The sequence below is a fragment of the Gallus gallus genome, chromosome 3, assembly GCF_016699485.2.
Source record: "Gallus gallus isolate bGalGal1 chromosome 3, bGalGal1.mat.broiler.GRCg7b, whole genome shotgun sequence".
Taxonomy (NCBI): domain Eukaryota; kingdom Metazoa; phylum Chordata; class Aves; order Galliformes; family Phasianidae; genus Gallus; species Gallus gallus.
The window spans coordinates 33,211,108-33,230,605 of record NC_052534.1 but is presented as its reverse complement, the minus strand read 5'-3'; the positions used below and the strand labels follow the sequence as shown (position 1 = coordinate 33,230,605).

Here is a 19,498-nt window from a genome sequence, read left to right as displayed (position 1 = left end):
TGTTAAATTCTGACATTACTGTTTTCTTCATAAACATCAGCGTTTCAGCCCTTGTTCATGAGTGTGTCAGAGGCTTCAGAAAGCTAATTTGGAGTAACTCAATCCCTACCTAAAGAAGGGAAGCAGATACTTTGTGTTCTGTAGCTATCTGTGGAGAAGAGTTCAGTGTGTTCTCTTAAACACTTTCAAAAACTATATCTTCACTTTTTTTCTAGTTAAACTGTAGCGAGGTAGAAACAATTTGTCCTTTGTAACTTTTTTGTATGCCTTCTTTTTGTTTTCCCTTGTTCTGTATTACTCCAATACGGACCTGACTAACTTCAAGCAGAAGGCAGTAATCAGTAGACACGTGCGTAGCTGTAATTCCAATTAGTATTTCAGATGCAGATTCAGAGTCCTTTGAGAACTAATATTATTTCCTATCTTAAGTCTATACCTTCTTTCTTTGAGATAAGGCATTGGTGACAAAAATCGGATATGTGTTCACAGAATTGCAGGGGTTGGAAGGGACCTCAAGAGATTATTGAGTCAAACCCCGCTGCTAAAGCAGGTTCCCTATGCTAGGTTGCACAGGTAGGTATCTGGATGGGTCTTAAATATCTCCATAAAAGGAGACTCCACAACCTCTCTGGGCAACCTGTTCCAGACCTCCATCACCCTTACTGTAAAGTTCTTCTGCGTGTTAGTATGGAACTTCCAATGTTCAAGTTTTAGACCATTACTCCTTGTTCTGTTGCTGCGTACCACCGAGAAGAGCCTGGACTCATCCATTTGCCTCCCACCTCCCCTTAGATATTTATAAATATTAATCAGATCCCCTCTCAGTCTTCTTTTCCCCAGGCTGAACAGCCCCAGGTTACTTAGCCTGTCCTCACACAGCAGATGCTTCAGGCCCTTAATCATCTTTGTGGCCCTCTGCTGGACTCCTTTTAGGAGATCCCTATCTTTTTTGAACTGGGGAGCCCAGAACTGAACACAGTATTCTAAACGTGGCCTCATGAGGCCGAATAGATGGGGAGGATAACTTCCCTTGACCTGCTGGCCATACTCTTTTTAAAGGCTGCCATTGGCCTTCTTGGCCACCAGGGCACACTGCTGGCTCATGGCCAATCTGTTGTCCACCTGGACCCCTGGGTCCTTCTCTGCAGAGCTCCTCTCCAGCACATCAGCCCCTAACCTATACTGAAGCATGTGGTTATTCCTCTCGAGGTGCGTGACTCTACACTTGCTCTTGTTAAGGTTCCTCCCTGCCCGACTCTACAGTCTGTCCAGGTCTTGCTGAATGGCAGCACAGCCTTCTGGTATGTCAGCCACTACTCCCAGCTTTGTATCATCAGTAAGCTTGCTGATGATTAAGCACAAAGCTCTTCCGAGGGTGATAAAAGTTCTTTTCAAAATTTGTAGTATGTAGTATGTTCTGCATTCACCTTTTAAGTGATTTTTTTTAAATTAACCTAAGAAATAGCAGGTGTCTGTTTATCTGACATGCCTAACCTCCATCTTGAAAGGAAAGGAAAAAGGTGCTTTCTGCTTCCACATACCTTTTCTTGCCTGCTTATCTTAACGTTATTTCTATAATGAAAACCTCATGTCATCATCTGTTGCAGGCTGAAAAGAAATTATGCACCCTTTCTTAGTGCTTTTACTTGAAAATTATGCTACCTAGATGTGCTCTTATATTCTAAAGATTGGTAATACTTCTATAGTATATCTGTGAAACACTTTGAAAACCTTTGTTTATATTATGGATTTTTTTTCTCTGACTATCAGGTCTTGTTACCTTTTCTGCTTGATTTATTTCCTTTTCTTGTACATTACAGATTTTGTGTAGCATCAAGATATACAAAATTAGTCTCACACATTTGACTGCAGGAGATCCAACTAATCCTCTTCTCTGTATTCTTCCCTATTACTACCAGAAATTCTTAGTAATTTAATGAACTCTGATACAGTTGCCACATTACTATTGTTTTTGTTTCTCCAATTCTATTGTCTATACTCACATACTGTTCTATCATTTTTATAATCAGTGATATGACAAAAATGGACAAACAATCTCAGCAAAACTCCCAGGGTTGTTCATCTAATCAGCCTGTGAAACTTGAGTTCCAAGTTATGATGCTTTTGCAAAAGAGACATAAAAATCATTGATTGGGTTAAAAGTCAATCATTTTTTTGCTATCAAAAGCCTAACTTTTCTATTTTCTTATTCTGTTGTATCTTCTTCTTTATTGCAGAAGATTTATCTCTAAGCATCTCTGTTTCAAATTGCCAAGTCCAGGAGAATGTGGTGAGTCACGTGCATTGTAATAAAAAATGGTGTTTATTAATCTGAGTATTTTAAAGTAATTGATAGTAACAGTATATGACAGAGAAAGCAGCACTCTGGTATTGCAGCTAGACAAGACCATATTATGTACCTAACAGGAGGTAGTCTCCTTACTTGACATAATTGTTAGTTTGTGCTGATGTAGATCTCTGTATACAGTGTGGTTAAGTGGAACCACTTCAGGAAAAGTTTCCTCTTCCCTTCCCTTGAGGGTAATGATATTACTCTTTACATATACTCTTTACATATACATACTCTTTACATAAAATTTAAATACAGCTCAGCCAGTACTAATTAATATGCTCATGAACATTTTGAGTGTGCCTGATGCTTATGATTTCTCCTCTTCGTGCATTAGGATATCAGCTCTGTGTACCAGATATTTGCTGATGAAGTTCTGGGTTCCGGTCAGTTTGGTATTGTATATGGAGGTAAGTAGATTCCATTATGCTTTTAACTAAGGTGGAATGTAACTAAGCTTGTTATAATTGGCCTTTTCATATTTGCTTAGCTGTATTAAGAATATCTTGGTGAAGTTGATCTTGTTAAAAGCTTTGTTTGGATAACTGTGGTATAGCCTCTTGGAAGAGTACATGTTTTAGTTTGTGCTTTAACAGTACTTTATGCAGATAATTTCACTACCCATTTTTGTCAGCAGGATAAAATAGAGGAATTCTATACTGAAGTCTCAGCTTTAGTCTTGAGATGTAGTTATATCACTAAATTATTTAAAAGCTTCCATTGCAACATATAACTAATTTATAGTATTTAATCACAAAAAGAAGAACTGTTAGAAATATGTCATGAACTGTTGTCCTATTATTTTTTTAATTTATTTCTTATAAATTCCATATAACATATCTCAAATGTTGAGAAAGCCATGGACCATAGATCTGGAAAGGAAGAAAAAGGGTAACTAATGATTTAAAAGTGGGAACCTTTCTGCTTCTGTCACATTGTCTCTAGTCTGGAAATTCTGTGGCTATCATTCTTCTGTCTGCCAATATTGTGGTTAAATACTTTTCTCTGTTACTTCAGCACTGTCTGATGGAATTTTGGTCTGATAATCTGGTTTCTATCAATGATGCTTGAGAGGCTCCCTTGTCTCCACCCCAAGATTTCTTAAAGCATATTGTGATTTGAATTATGCTTCCTTTCTTATGAACAGAATGTACATAAATACAGACAGTAGTTACATGTTTCAATTTTACTTCTAAATATACTCCCCTAAACTGCATTTTAGATAAACCTCAGGTGGGTATTTTTCATGCTACAGTCGAATGACTTACACAATAAATGCTTATAAAAGGCTTTTATCATATTCAGTCATCTCACTTAATGATCTCTTAAAACATGTAAGGCATGCGTGTGCAATTTCTTAAGATAAAATCAGGAGCTGAATGTGCACAGAAACAATGTAATTTTCTTTTGTTGGCTGTGCATACTGCCTAACTGTTGCTGGTGTTTTTCAGTGATCTTCTCCCCACCTTTACAGACTTACTGAAATAACTACATCTTTATATTTCTTTAACTGATAGATTTTATTAAGTTGCTTCTTCTGTTATTGTCTTCCCCCCACCCCCCTTCTGGACAAGCGTTAGACCTTTGCAAATTGTAAGTCAAAAAGCTCGTGGGCTACTGATATCTCACTGGTGTTTCTTTCTGTGAGAATAGTTTCCCCCTGCATTTCTTATTTTGGTTCATTTTGAAGGGTCTGAAAAATTGGGATGTGTGGGGAAACAGTTCTTAACAGTTTTTTACTGATGCTAAACTCGCCCTGAAACCTGGGGTAGTTTCACGTCGGTGAAATTTTAGCTTCTGTAGTGAAGTGTGTTGCTAGTTTGATGCTTTTGTTTTATATTCTCTTGCAACCTTGTGTTTGTTTCTCAGTTTTCTGGTGGTATTTCTTTTACACTTCAATACAATTTGATGTTTATTGGAGCTAGAGACATTTTCCCTGACTATTTTAGGGTTTTATTTAAACCATAGCTGGAAGCTGTGATTCCTAACATCTTGCCTAAAGATTGCTGATTTGTGACAGAAAGAAATGGCAAAACTCCACAGATCTCTTTTGAGACTTGTGGCTTTATGCTTTTGCCTTCGTAGTTTGTTTTCCTTAGGATGTAATTTTAAAAAATATTTATTTTCCAATTGTTAGTTCTATTTGATAACCTTGTTTAACTCTTTTTGACCTTGAGTGATTCAACTGTCCTACCTCCTCCAGTGGACATAAGCCTCATTTGAGTCTTTATTCATGAGGATCTTTAAGGCAAGCACACTGGTTGCTCTGTTCAGCCTTCAAAAGCAGTTCCTCTGCCTTAATTTAAGCCCTGGCCAGCAGCACTGACTGCAGAGCAGCAGGTGAGGCTGTCAGGGTCAGCAGTGAGCTGTAGCTGGGCTCTCCATAGCCCTGTCTCTAGCTGTGATAGTAGGTAGAATCTTTTGCGTTGCTTTGTGCTGTAGCCGTGTGTGTCATGCCTTCTTCTAAAATAGCTTCCAGACCTTACATGGAGCAGATAATTACTTTCTTCTTCTTTGGCTTGGACTGGCTTTGTCTGTATTAGTTTAATATTAAATGTTCTAAATCATCCTAGTCTTTCAGTGTGTCCTCCCACTAACCTCTCTGATTCAAGTGTGAGAGAAAACAGTTTTAGAAGTTACAGGGACCCTGGTTGAGCTACCCACTTAGCCCTTGAAATGTCCTGTGTATGCAGGATGCTTCTCACTTAGCTGGTGCAGGCTGCAGCAAGGATTAATACTGGTATCAGTATTAATACTCCTTATTGTAAAAAAAACTTCTTCCTTATGTCCAGCCTAAATCTCCCCTCTTTTAGGTTGAAACCATTTCCCCTTGTCCTGTCACAACAGACCCTGCTAGAGAGTCTGTCCCCTTCCTTCTTATAGCCCACCTTTAGATATTGAAGGTCCACTGTCAGGTCTCCCTGGAGCCTTCTCTTCTGCAGGCTGAACAGCCCCAGCTCTCTCAGCCTGTCCTCGTGGGGCAGGTGTTCAATCCCTTGGATCTTTTCTGTGGCCCTCCTCTGGACGTGCTCCAACAGGTCCACATCTCCTCTGTACTGAGGACTCCACATCTGGAGTGCAGAGTAGAGGGGCAGGATCACCTCCCTTGACTTGCTGGCCATGCATCGTTTAATGCAGCCCGGGTTATGGTTGGCTTTCTGGGCACTGAGGACACGTTTCTGGCTCATGTCCAGCTTTCCATCCATCAGCAATGGATCCACAAGTCCTATTCAGCAGGGCTAATGTCAACATGCATATCTAAGAGCAGTGTAGCAAACGGTTTAAACTTATCTGCAACCCTCCTATTGAGGTTGGTCACTTCTGGTTACTCATATACCAGCTGCAGTTTTAAATACAAATAGATTGATATTGTAGGTTTGTATAGAATATAAATGTTTCTCCAAAAAGATATTTCTGCTGTAGTTTTCTGTAGCTATGAATTGCTTGTGCCTCTTGATGTTTGATGTTGACTTTCTGTTCAGGGAAACATAGGAAGACCGGAAGAGATGTAGCTATCAAAGTCATTGACAAGATGAGGTTTCCAACTAAGCAGGAAAGTCAGCTTCGTAATGAAGTTGCCATTCTCCAGGTACAAGATTATTTTTTTTATCATGTCTGAGTTTTTCTCAAATAAGCCATTGATAACATTTTGTAATGTCTGTAAGTGCTCTGAATTGATTTCTCAATCTGTGTGTGTGATTTTTGAGTCTTTTTGTAGGAAGGAATCTTCTAAGTAGGGGAATTGCAGAGCGTTTGATAGTGCTGATAACTTGAGGGTAGTATCTGCTGCAGTAGGAGATGCACCGAGGACCTGTGCTTCGGTCCCATGTCTCCCTCAGCCAGCTGGAAATTGTAGTATTTTCGGTTGTCTCTCATTACTGGCTCCCCTGCCTAAATGGTGATTTTGCATGTTCTGTACTCAAGCTACTGAGTGTATCAACTGTAAAATAATTATGGATAATTTGTGCTAAAAAAAGTCTTAATACTGATAGTTTGTGTATTTCATGGATTATCATGTATGTTTCAAACTAATCTCTTGTCTCTGACATGTTTGTTTTTCATTTCTAACTCTCTGCTTAACTACTCTTGGATTTGTACTACAATATTTCTGTGTAATTCAGAATATTCCATGCTGTTTTATTTTAGTGATGTACTTCTACTACTTTGTTTTAGAATTTGCATCACCCTGGGATTGTGAACCTGGAATGTATGTTTGAAACCCCAGAACGGGTCTTTGTTGTGATGGAAAAGCTGCATGGTGATATGCTAGAGATGATTCTTTCCAGTGAGAAGAGTCGGCTTCCAGAACGAATAACTAAGTTCATGGTCACTCAGGTTAGCATTCGGTCTCCCCTTGAGAGGAAAGGCTAGAGTTGTCTTTGATAGTTATGTGACAATGGAGTCTGGAGAAGGGTTTCCTCTGTGTTATTATGAGAGACAGCACAAGGAGTTGTGTATCTAATGGCAGTCGAATAGACATAAGTCGAATAGACATAAACATAGAAATAATTTGGAATATTTTTCTGATCCTTCTGTCACAAGACTTAACATTATGGATATCCAAAGATGTACATCAAAACTCTAAACGTTCAAAAAGGTTGAATTAAAAAAGAAAAAAAAGAAGAAGAAAAGAAGGCCAGGTTTTGGGCAGGTTAAACATCATCACAGAACCATTGGTTCCAGCCTATTGCCTGGAAAAGTAACGCTTGTGCATTATATATGAATTCTTCAAGGCTACATTGAAACAAATTATTATACTGCTTAGTGTGTGCTTTTTCACGTTTTTGAATAAAATAGTTATGAAAATTTTCTTTTTTTTTTTTTTTTTGTAGATACTTGTTGCTTTGAGGAATTTACACTTCAAGAATATTGTGCACTGTGATTTAAAACCAGAAAATGTACTACTAGCATCAGCAGAGCCATTCCCTCAAGTAAGTGAAGACTAAGAAATACTCATTTCCTCACTTTGTGGTTTTTGGTGTTCTTTTTTGTCTCCGTTTTGGTGCATACAATATTTAAACGATGACAGGAATAGAACCAAGCACCACCCTGGTTTTGCACAGTAGTACACTTGGGAGATCGGCCAGAGATTTCTCAGTTTAAAATACATTTCTTTTGCAGGTGAAGCTGTGTGATTTTGGCTTTGCCCGTATCATTGGTGAAAAATCTTTCAGGCGCTCTGTGGTGGGGACACCTGCTTACCTTGCCCCTGAAGTGCTCAGGAGTAAAGGTTACAACCGCTCTCTGGACATGTGGTCAGTTGGAGTTATTGTCTATGTGAGCCTTAGTGGTACATTTCCATTTAACGAAGATGAGGATATAAATGATCAGATCCAAAATGCAGCATTTATGTACCCACCAAATCCTTGGAAGGAAATCTCTAGTGAAGGTAAAGAAATGAACTTTCTTTATTAGAACATCTTTATGCGTAGGTAGTGCATCCAAATGCTTAAACCACAAGGTTCACTGAGAGAGCAGTACATCTTGAGTAGTTTAGCTTTGGTAGGCTGTGCCAAAATGGCTAAACGTGAGCTGGCATAGACATGGGAAAGGTGAAATGTTAAATGCGGTGTCTAGGATCATTTTCAGAAAAGGAGGAGCCAAAAGATTTAGTGGGAAAAATTGATGTAATGACTTGATTACATTCATAAGGAGTGGGATAAATAACCCCAAACTCCTCAAAAATCCCAATGAAAAGTTGGATCTTGTCTGAGTGTTTGCTGAACACGGATGTCATACAACATACTTTATCTAAACTATGATATAATTACAGAAATGGTTCAAAGTTGAATCTGGAACTTTGTTTTGTACATTAATAAGCAAAGCAAAACCTGAATCTGTATTCAGATCTGAACAATCTGGAAATTTATGAGGTTGTTCTTTCTAATGCTAACTTTGTTAATCATATAGACATGACTATATGATCATACAAACACGATTATATGATTAACACACAGGTAGGTGTGAAAGGACACAAAGTAAATTGCACAAATAGTGGAAGTACCTTCATCATGTTGGAACGCAGAATTATACTCACACTTTATTTAAACGCTTCTGAAAATTACTGAAATTTTAACAGGTAACATAATAAAGCTTTTATCATTTCTGTCAAAGCAAAAAAAAAAAACCAAAAACCAAAAAAACCCAACCAAACAACAATAAAAACAAACTTCCCCATGCCTATTTTGTAGTCTAATTTAATATCAGCAAAGCTACATATAAAACTCAGGGGCTCGATTCACTTTAGAAGAGTTCAGTAGCGTACACACAATTCACTGCGTGTGAAAGATGTGATTAATATTTAAACAATGTATTTTTTTCTGTTTCTCATTGTTAGCCATTGATTTAATAAACAATTTGCTTCAAGTCAAGATGAGGAAACGTTTCAGTGTTGACAAATCCCTTAGTCACCCGTGGTTACAGGTAAAACGATGTGTCTTCATCCCTATGTTTATAATAGACCAATAACGACTGTTTGTATGAGATCCTCCAAAAGCTTAGTAAGACTGCTACTAGTAATGCTTGTGAACAAACACTCACGGAGTATTTCTGGTTTTGGCTTAATATTTTGCTTCATTACTCTTGCCTTACATTATGCTATCATGCTTCATTACTCTGCTCATTTCTTAATGGCTTTCATTCCACAGAAAAAATTGTTCACCCCTCTCCCCTTCCTTCTTATTCACTGCCTGATGCTAACATGGAGTTCCACTTTTCTGTTGCTTCTGAATATAGGCAGTGATGAATGCATGGAGTCTCACTGAAAACAGCACAGACACACATTGTTCAGTGCTAAAGATGGCTCACAAACCAGGATGTGCTGTAGTTTGTAGCCATTTTAGAAGTGAATTGTTTGAAATAGAACGTAATAAGCAACTTAAAAGACATTGTACAACTTAGAACACATTAAGGGGGAATCCCAATTAAACAAACAGTACGAAGAGTACTGGAAATAGTATCGCTTTATGTATGTATACATATATATACAAGTACAATTAGTTTTATAATACAACTCTCTTATCTGTCTTCTAGCAGTTTTCATGATTTCTAATGCTGCAGCCTTGGGAACTAGCCTACTTAATTTTGAACCCTTTTTTGTTGTTGTTGTACTCTGATTTTAAACAGCTCCTGTTGGTTTTATCTTGTTGTTATTTATATTAAAAGAGACAAATTGCTGAATTCATCTTTGGAAATACAGGGCTGCTGTTTCTTGAACTGCTTCATTAACTCTTCTACTCCTTAGGATTATCAGACTTGGCTTGACCTCAGAGAGTTTGAAACACGCATTGGAGAGCGTTACATTACCCATGAGAGCGATGATGCACGCTGGAAGGAACATGCGTATGAACACAACCTTGAATACCCCCAGCATTTTATTATGGCTCCGAATCCAGATGACATGGAAGAGGACCCTTGATGTAGTCATATTGCTGAATTGCAGCAAGGATCGATACTTCAGACAGAAATTGAAGATAAGTTTTGGAACAATTGTCGCTCTTTCTGAGTGCTTTACATATAGTTCAGCGTACAGAGCCTCAGAGGATCCTGTGTTGATGTGGGGATGGACTGTCAGCCAACAAGCTTTTCTCCATCTCTGACCTGAACTATGAATAGTTATTGGACAGTGGGATAAGCCCCATTGGGTAACACTGCACCCGGCTGTATGGCTACAAAGCCATTACTGAAGAGTGATGTGTACAGATGGAATGCTTTGTGTTTTTCAAGGTTTTCTTTTCTTTCTTTTTTTTTTTTTGTAGCCTACACAGTAAGAATTTTGTTATGGTTTTCTAATCCCTATTTATCCCTATTTACTAGGCCATAGAGGACTGTTTTTTGTTACTTAGATACATCTCCTGTTTCTTAGACTGTGTGTTGTGAAAAGAGATTGTAAAAGGAAATCAGTGCAGAATACCTTGGCTGATAGAAAAACATGGCGGTTCAAGGTTGAATATGGCTTCATAGCTGAAGGAGTGATTTGCTGCTGTTCAGACAGTTGGGTGTGTCTGTCTTTGCCATAACTGAACTTTTTCCAGATACCAAAAAAAAAGAAAACATGCAACTTCTTACATTCCTCTTGAAATGCTGGCTGACAATCTGAAAAGATGACAATCAGAGCAGCGTTCATCCCATATTTTGTCTGTTAAAACAGAGCAATAAGCCACACTATTGTGTTGCTATGCAAGGCTGGTGCGTGTCATTGGTACACACCAAAGGCATTTTGCCTTAAAACTACATCAGTAGGGCAGAGAGCACACAAGACTTGACGTAGCTTATCCCTTCTTTCTGGAAGAAGTTTATAGCAGAAAGATGTGGAAAAATAGGGAAAAACATACGCAACCTTCTTCTCTTGTTTGGAATAACAATATTTTTAAATTTTCTAGTACTTTTCTAATTTTTTAAGGTTCCCTCAACTAACATCAGGAATAGTTTGTAGCTTGCTAGCTTGTGTCTTAATTTTGTTCCATACTTGTGTGTGACAAAATCACCTGTTGCTTCCACCAGGGCAGCTAGACTGGAGGAGAAAGGGCTTTGCCTTCCTTCCAGCCTTTACCTGCAGCCTCTCCTGTCCCTGTCGTGCTCAAAACTGTTTTGAGCTGAATGGAGAGTCCAAAACCAACCCCTAGTTCAGTTGGTTTTTTTGCAGATGCCTCAGTTGACAGAGTCCCAACTATTTACTGGACTTCTGCACAAGAGAGGAAGCAGCAATATTCTTTGGAAATGATTCCCTAGGAGCATAGTTAAAATTCACTGTATTTCGGGGAAGTTTGAGACCTTGAGTGCTAAAGGCAGATGGAAGAGGGTTTTTTCTCCTCACCTATTAAAAGAGTGGGAAGAAAAGTTTTCCTTTTGTGTGGATCAGCTGCGTTGGGCTGCTGGAAGGTGCTGGGTGGCTCTACGCATCCCTGATAAGCCAAGCTACTTAAATGCAACTTAGAATACATTAATACTTATATAGACTTGAACTGCAAAGGTGGGGGGATGCTTTGAAGCAGCTCCTTTCTCTCCCACAAATTTTTTTTTGTGTATGTAGAGAGATATTTCTTTTTTTTTTTCCTCCTAGTGTTGTTCAGGTAAGGAAACAGGTGAGCAGATGTCTCCTAAGCTGTTAGATAATCACAGAATTTTACCAACTTGTTTTGGTGCTGGGAGCTTGCTTGCAGTGACAGTAAACTGGTAATAAGGTCAGTGGCAGCTGCAGAAGCATACATGTGGGCAGGCTTGGATCCTCAACGTCCCTTTAGTTTTCCAGTTGCCCTTAGTGTAACCGCTGTTGTTTTACAGGTATCCAAGTAAATTAATGCTGAAGTCTGGCTGCCCTGTTAAAATACACCTAACTTTGCAGAAAAATCTTGATCGAATCTGCACCACAGTTTGCTACAGCCACCAGCAGGCAGAGTATTTCTGCCCGTCCAACCGTCATGCGTCCTTCCTCCTAGCATGTTATTCTCAGGTTTGTGCAGGGATGTGCCTGATGGGAGTCTGTGCCACTCCTGCACCGGGGGAGGTCATTCTTCCACTTCTATGCTGTCAAAGCAGCGTAACGGAATTTGAAAGGGGCAGAATTTGACCCTTAACCTTGCCCTCCTGCTTAGGTGAGGTTTTGGGACCGATTCTTCTCCAAGAGGCACCATCTTTTGGAAGCAGAACAATCACCTGTGAAGCCGGTAGTCTACTATTGGCTCAGGCTGGGCAAGGGAAGCAATCTTTTTTATTTTTAATCCCCTCTAACTTCCACCACCCAAGTGACCAAGTTTCAGTGAAGCCACTGCTATCTTCCATTCCAGCTGTGATAATATAAATACAGTCTGGTTTTAAGCTTCGGATTTTAAACTTGAGTTGTCACTGTCTGTTGTTTTTTTTTGTTGTTAAAGGGAGAAAAGAAGCCAGCTCGGTTGCTTGAAAAGCACAACACAAGAGAGGAAAGGGTTACAGTAAGAAATAAGGCCTGACTGATGTCTCTCCCCATGAAGTCTGCTTTGTGCTGCAAAAAAAAATATATTAGCTATTTATTCTTAACTTGTATTAAAAAGAACGCTGTTAGCCTTTGGAGCGGTTTGCCTGATAATACATGCACATATGCAGACTTATGGGGTCAGCCAATAGAAGCCACAAGCTGGTAGCTGAGGAACCAAAAAAATCAGACATGCATTATAAATAAACTTTTCTCACTGAGTAGCAAAAGTAGCTGAATTTCTTTATTCCCTTTTTTCTACCCTTACTGCAAACTTTGACAGCAGTAGGTTATAGTGTTTAATATCCTTACCCCTAGATGAATTAAGTTGCATTCAATATTGCTATGATGATGCTAGAAAAAAAGCTCATGTAAAATTTTATAGCCTCAAATGGACACTGTCAAGTACTTTTATATTTTTATACATCCAATTGTTTGTAAATATCCTCTGATAAGCTTGAAAATAAAATTTATTTCCCTATCAGACTCGTTCCTTGTATTTACATGAAATCTTTCTCCTGTAAACTTTTCTTAGAAGTAAATGTTTACTGTCTTGTAAATGTTATACTGTCTTGTTTGTGGATCGGGCTGGCATTAGATATACCCTGTTGTGGGAATTCTGTTAGCAGTTGCTTTCTGACAGATAACTTCTTTGCATTCTTCCTATCACCATTCTTATAAAAATATCTTCAAAGATGTCAAGGCATGTTGTTCTGAGCAAGTACCTCAGCTGAGTGCAGCTGAAGTCTCTCAGATCATGTTTGTCACTGACAAGTTTTAACTTGATTCCTCTACACAGTATTCCACTCAGCTCTGTAGTAGGACCCCTGAAATGCTGTTCATTCTCAGCTCTGTGTACATTGATTTGTGTGAACGCAGTTCCTGATTTCGACACGTGGCTTAAGTAGGTCAGTCAGTAAAAGCACTGCGTTGCACCAGATGTACTCTGAAAGCACTCCCTTTCAAAACATGCCTAGGCTCTGGAATGCGGGTTGGTATGAGAAAGTTTGGTAAGAGGAAAACTGCCTGGAAAAAGTGTGACATTTCACGTTCCTTCAGTTTAAAGATAAATCAAAATGCTTAGTTGGTACCTTGCTGCTTACTATCGCAAAACATTTAGTACATGAAAATAGAAAATGCACAGGACTTGATTGCTTTAACCTTATTTTTTTTTTTTATTTCATAGGTTGCTGCTGAAAGCTACCACTGTTACACGTTTTGGTACAGTAATTGAAATTATTTGTGACTGAACTTACTTCAGTGAGAGTTCACCAAATCCAGCAACAGGTGGTAGGGGAGACTTGGATTGTGGATTATCTTTCTTGGTAGGACGTACAACTCTGTGATGAGGCAGTAAGGCAAAAAAATGAAAACAGTCTCCCATTTTCTTAGGGTTCATCAACATATCAAAGCTGTGGAGCAATTGTTCGTGAGTTGCTGAGTCGCGTGAATGCTGCAAGAGCACCTAAAAAGAAAAAGAAGGTAGGCTGTAGCCTTTCCTGCTTCCCTCTATGTTCCCTCATACCTGTAATCTGCCCTTGCATCCTTTCATCTATCCTAATGTCACAGGCCCATAATGTTCAGTAGAACAGGTGAGCACTGGTGGAACTCACACAGTAAGTACACACCAAAGTTTTGCATTAAATACTCCTAGAAGGAGTATGTGATCAGTTCACTTTGAGGGCTCCAAAGTAATAGATATCTAAGGGAGGCAACTCTGCTACCTCCAACCAACAAGTAGTTTTTAACAACTTTTAATAAATATCTGATTATAAAGCAGCTCTTGTGCTGCTTGAGAGCGCTGCCTGTGGGTGAGGAGTACACTATATACCCGCATCCACTGCTGTACCTGCAATCGGAGGTCAATGCCCATGTTTTTTAAGAACTCCCGTTGTTTTATGGGGCCCAGTGTTGCTGTTCTTCCCTCTGCCATCTTTCGAAGATAGCTGAAATCGACATCTGCTGTCAGGTCTGCTGTACCTGGGGCTTTCAGTACATCATGAAGTTTGTGATTCCGGAAACCCTGAAAAATTAAATTGGAAGATTACACTCAGCTGTATTGCTAGCTATCGACGATGTAAGTGCAGCAGGGGCCCAAGTTATTCTCCCTACCAGACAGAAACCCCAAAAGGTACTGATTAAATGAGAACTCAATTACACCGTTTTATAGCTGTTGCAATAGTACACTTTTTTGCTATTATGTGCAACTAATTCCTTTTTTGCACCAGAACTTAATGATTCAAGGGAGAAAGAAAAGATAACTGAGTATTTTAGTGTAGGACTTCTGGACTTACCCGGAAAGTATCAGTTTTGGTTCCATCGTGACCATAATCAGCAATCAGTGCAGCCCCACCATCCTTTTCTATACGACAGGCAAGCCTCTGGATGAGGACGCCAGCCTCAGGACATACTTCCACATGATCTCGTGTTTCTTCAGGCTAGTGCAGAGTTCAAAGACCAAAATACCTGCATTAGCAAAAAAAGTACAGGGCAAGAGTATTTCACACGTGTCTCGTTGGGACTCATCACTGTTTGGGCACAGAGATACAGGGGCACAGTCCAGGCTACCTATAGCTTGAGCTCGTTTTTGCTAATGGTCTCTTTCAATTAGAGTTTTCCAAGTTGTCGATTTCTTTCATCTCTTGTACAGCCTGGTCACTGGAATGAGCTTTTATAACAAATGAGAATACCTGCATGGAGTGGAACTGCATTACCGTGGTAATAAAAATTAGAAACAACACCTCAGCCACGCATACACTTCAGAAAAACCTTTCCGTGTAAAATCTTGTAGTGGGTTTTAATCTCAATTACTTTAAGAATCCAGTGAATTTTAGAGAGAAAAAGTCTTAGATACTTGCCATTAAAGGTCAGTATGGCACATGTACCCAGTGAGTACGTACACAGGAGGTTGAGAGCCTGGCTTAGGTAGAGCCAGTGTTGAGAGGGTGATGTGACAAACATAAGACAAACATAGAACTGTTCGTTGTTTGCTGCACCTTTAAAATGCCTAAGCCCCGATTCTGCTAAATTTGATGTATGTGTTTATTGTTGTGCTATACATTCAAAGCACACAAGGTTTAATGCTGGTGGAAGCTGGTAAGAACTATAAGCTGTGTTTACTCACAGATGGATGGAGAGGCATCATCTTCCTGCTGAAGTAACTGAGAGGCAGTATGTGACTTTAGAGAGAGTAATGACCTAATTACAAACTCTGACAGCTGTAACCTTACCTGAATAAAGTTTTCTGTTGCAGGGGTCCTGGATGGTGAGAGGACAAAGCGCAGCTGGTCAGGGACTTCTGGATCTATATCAACCAACACTTCATGCCAGCCTTTCTCTGTTCTCTGTTTAATTAACCCAGAGTACTCATTTTACACTCTAATAGGTACGCAGTATCTTGTTTCTTTGAACTACTCTGCCAAGCATTTTCTCAAAGGTTCTAATTAAGAACATAACGTGCTATTAATAGTTACTTGTTGCTAACTAATTTCAGTAACTGCCTTTGAAAAAACGTGTGATAGAAACTGGTCAGTAGATTTAATAAGTACAGGTTAAATTAAAAGGAATAAATGGTGCCGATGAGAACAATTCTTTTGACAATTCACTGTTTAACATAGTAAAATAAAATTATTCTAGCAATAAGTTTTCGTAAATATTCTGGAATTGAAGTTGAAAGTTTCTTAATCGCATCTCGACTTCATTTTGCTATTCACATTGCCATTCAAATGAAAGCCATTTGGAGCACTGTCTCTGTTGGCAGAGGTACACAAAATGATGCTGAAACAGAAGCCTTACCCATGTTGTGTAAGAAATGAGGGAAAAAAATGACTTATCTAAGCAAAAAGAAGTCTTTAGATTTCTCAAGTTTTTCTCCATGAAAGAACAATGACTAACTGTACAGCTGTCAGATGAATTAAAGCCGTATTTGCCCAAGCTTACTTAGAAACATCACCATAGTCAATGCATGTGTCTGGTTTGGTACCATCACTGTTCCTCTCTAAAGAGAAAAGGTCGTTAAGTATACGGTCACATTTACAACATTCTTCTTGTTATACCTGAAACTTATGTATTGGCAGGGCATCCAAAAACTCATGCGCTAAGTAAAAGCTGTAACCTGGAGAAAGGTTAAAAAAAAAAAATCAAACATTAAATTATATTACATCATGAATGCTTTCATAGCACTTTCCAATGGAAAATTAAAAATTAAAATGCTGTCTCTCTTTTTTTTTTTTTAACTTCTAAGGCATTAAGCTAGTTAATGGCACTGTGAAATTATTATTCCCAGCCTGAATATATTAAAGGCAACATCTCTACAGCTAGCTATTGCTTCCAGTGCATGGTTGCTTGTTTTGGTTTGTTTTTTCTTAAGATTTGTATCTCATGAAAGTACTGTTACAGTTCCTCTGCTGTTATTTAGGCAAAAACAGTGAATGGCTTCCCAGGCAAAGAAAAATTCAAACTACGTGAAATTGGGTAGCTATCCCAAACTGAAGTTATGATTCTCATTAATAAACTTAAGAACCTGCCTTGGACTCATACATACTAGCTCCTCATTCTTGCATAACTGTTTTTTTTACCCATGTGGAAGCTTAGCAGAGCTGTTCTCAGTTATCCCTGTAACAGGACGTTCAAGCCCCTTACCTTGTGGTACATCCTGAATGTCTCTGTACCAGTAAATGGGAATTCCAGTCTTGCTAATGCCTTTCATGTAGGCAGATTTGTTCTCAGGGTTTGACTGTACCTTTCCTCCCGTCAGCATCTCTGCTTGGATCGCACTGAGTTTAGGACTCACTTCTACCAGATGAATAGAGACATCACATTTACTAAGCAAAGAGGCAAGCTGGTTGAAGACCTGCAAAGACAGAGAAGTTCTATAAGGTACAGTCATATTCTTTATACCTTCAAGAGTGTAGAATAAACATGATGTGATTAAGAGTTAAAGATAAGACTGAGTTAGCTTTCATTCCCTAAAACAGTCTCAGTTAGGAAGACTGCACTTTGCTTCTCCAGAAGGAAAACAGGAATTTAATAGAAGCTGCTACACTTCTAACAAAGTTGGAGGACTATAATGTACATTTATAGTAATAAGGACATGAAATGTTAATCTAAAAGAGCAGGAACTTTAAAGCGATTGACTTCTCTAATATCTGTAGAGAGCTTAGCACTGAAAGCAAAACAGTTTCATTTTCCTAAACAGCATAAGCAAATTGTGTTCAGTATTACATATTTCCCTGTGGAGATTTTTATCATTAACACATAAATCTGAAACTTCTTCTGAGATACTAAATCCCATTATCAATGTGTTTTTGAATTACTAGTATGTTAATTACTTGATAGCCATGCTCCAGTATCAGAACAGGGACGGTTAACTTGAGCCAATAAACCCAGGGGAACTCAACAGATCCACTCCTGCACTCTTGTTCTGTCTGCTCCCTGCTGTTGCAGGCACTGAGGCCTTGCACTTAGGTGAGCCTGGATAATATCTTTTCATAAATAAGCTGTGATGGAATATTCCTGCCCTCCCTGTCAAGCAGTTTTTGTGGGGCTACATGTGTGCCTGCACTGTCCATACAGAAGCCTGGGCCCTTCTCCAAACAGCACACACATGCACATGTTTTAGTTAGATCCAATGCTGCAAATCTGACTGCATGTGGTTACTAAAGAACATTAAACCTCAACAGCAGAACTTCACTTCTTCAGATCACAGTGCAGCCACTGAACAAGGCCAGAAATAGGGAGTATTACAGTTAGCTTTCACCTACCCGCAATATATCGCCTGTGAGGGTGCCCATCCCTGGGCCCAGTTCCACCAGCTGGAACGCATTCTGTTTACCCATGGCCATCCACTCACTAATGTACCATATTCCTATTAACTGATAGAAACAACAGAAAGAGTCATGCTTTAATTCCAGAATCTGTGGAAAGTGACACCTGCCTTCTCCCTGGTAATAGCTAAGAGTGGCAGTATGTTCTCTCAGAACTTACAGATGGTGTCCCAGGCTATAAAACCAAAAAGGGCTTCCCCGTCACCTGCAAAAACAAGCCACTCTCCCAGACCAAGTCCTCTTTCGTAGAATTATAGACTCATTAAGGTTGAAAAGACCATGAAGGTCATCTAGTCCAGCCACCAACCCATCCCCACCCTGCCCACTGACCTCAGTGCCACATCCACACAGGTTCTGAACACCTTCCAGGGACGGTGACTGCACCACCTCCGTGGGCAGCCTGTGCCACTGCCTCACTGCTCGTTTGAATTAGTTTTCCTAATACCCAACCTGAACCTCCCCTGCCACAACTTAAGGCCACCACCTCTTATCCTATCACTGTTACCCATAAGAGGCCGACCTCACCTCAGTATAATGTCCTTTCAGGTTGCTGTACAGAGCAATAAGGTCTCCCTTGAGTCTCCACACTGAACCACCCCAGTTCTCTCAGCTGTCCCCCCTAACGCCTGCGCTCCAGATCCCTCACACCTTCATTGCCCTTCTCTGGACACGCTCTGGACACGCTCCAGGACCTCAGTGTACTTTTTGTAGCACGGGGCCCAAAACTCAACACAGTACTCGAGGTGCAGCCCCAAATCTTTCGGCGAATGCCTTCCAACGGGAGCTCAAGAACGAAAAGAAACCTAAGCCTCGCTGAGCGGTACGCGAGGGCTGCTCGTCACCTCTCCAAATATCTGGCTGATCTCCGGCGAGGTGATGAAGTCCTCTCCGACGCCGCCCCGCCGCGTGTAGTAGCCCTGCGGGGGGAGGAGATGAGCACCAAAGGGCCGCAGCGCTCAGTTCGGCCCCCGCCCGGCCCCGCCGCACCTGCCCGGGGTTGGTGAGCGCTTCCCGCATGTACTCCGCCACCGTCACCGGCCCGGTGGCGCGCAGCTTCAGCAGCAGATGCCGCAGCACTCCGCCGGCCTCGCCGCTCCCCGCGGCCTCCACCTCGCCCCCTGCGCCCGAACTGAGCCGCGCCGCCAACGGAGCTAGGAGAGAGGAGAGGAGGGGGGCTCAGGGCCGCCCGGCCCGCCGGGCCTCGCGGCGAGGCAGGGAGGAGCGGGCCGGCGGTTACCGCGGTGACAGGGAAGCCGATGGCGGCCGGCGAGGCCCAGGGCCGTGGCCAGGAGTGCGCGGCACGCCGGCGGCGGCGGCATGATCGGCTGCATCACCGCCGGTCGCTCCTCCGCGCCGGAAGCGGGCGCTGCG

At 40.6% G+C, this 19,498-nt stretch overlaps 2 protein-coding genes across 5 annotated transcripts in view; one reads left to right on the top strand and one right to left on the bottom strand.

The window, feature by feature from the left end:
- PRKD3 (protein kinase D3) overlaps positions 1-12,786 on the top strand; it is a 46,091-nt gene extending 33,305 nt beyond the window's left edge. For all 3 annotated transcript variants that reach the window (XM_015283746.4, XM_040697708.2, XM_015283745.4), the window contains exons 12-19: positions 2,238-2,290; positions 2,688-2,760; positions 5,833-5,939; positions 6,524-6,685; positions 7,183-7,281; positions 7,472-7,739; positions 8,688-8,773; positions 9,594-12,786. In XM_015283746.4, the coding sequence (XP_015139232.1) occupies positions 2,238-2,290; positions 2,688-2,760; positions 5,833-5,939; positions 6,524-6,685; positions 7,183-7,281; positions 7,472-7,739; positions 8,688-8,773; positions 9,594-9,767 (1,022 nt within the window). In that variant the 3' untranslated portion in view covers positions 9,768-12,786. The remainder of the gene's footprint in view (positions 1-2,237; positions 2,291-2,687; positions 2,761-5,832; positions 5,940-6,523; positions 6,686-7,182; positions 7,282-7,471; positions 7,740-8,687; positions 8,774-9,593) is intronic.
- A 667-nt stretch (positions 12,787-13,453) lies between these two features.
- On the bottom strand, positions 13,454-19,482 carry NDUFAF7 (NADH:ubiquinone oxidoreductase complex assembly factor 7). 2 transcript variants are annotated; one of them, XM_419525.8, is made up of 10 exons: positions 19,365-19,482; positions 19,115-19,278; positions 18,970-19,044; positions 18,065-18,175; positions 16,944-17,154; positions 16,358-16,416; positions 15,533-15,646; positions 14,597-14,740; positions 14,152-14,325; positions 13,454-13,767 (listed from the first exon to the last, which is right to left on the bottom strand). In XM_419525.8, exons 1-10 carry the CDS (start codon positions 19,456-19,458, stop codon positions 13,555-13,557), a joined length of 1,359 nt encoding a protein of 452 aa, XP_419525.3. In that variant the 5' UTR covers positions 19,459-19,482; the 3' UTR covers positions 13,454-13,554. The 2 variants fall into 2 exon arrangements, with proteins under 2 accessions (XP_419525.3, XP_025005067.2); XM_025149299.3 differs by lacking the exon at positions 18,065-18,175.
- Between the last annotated feature and the right edge of the window lie 16 nt (positions 19,483-19,498).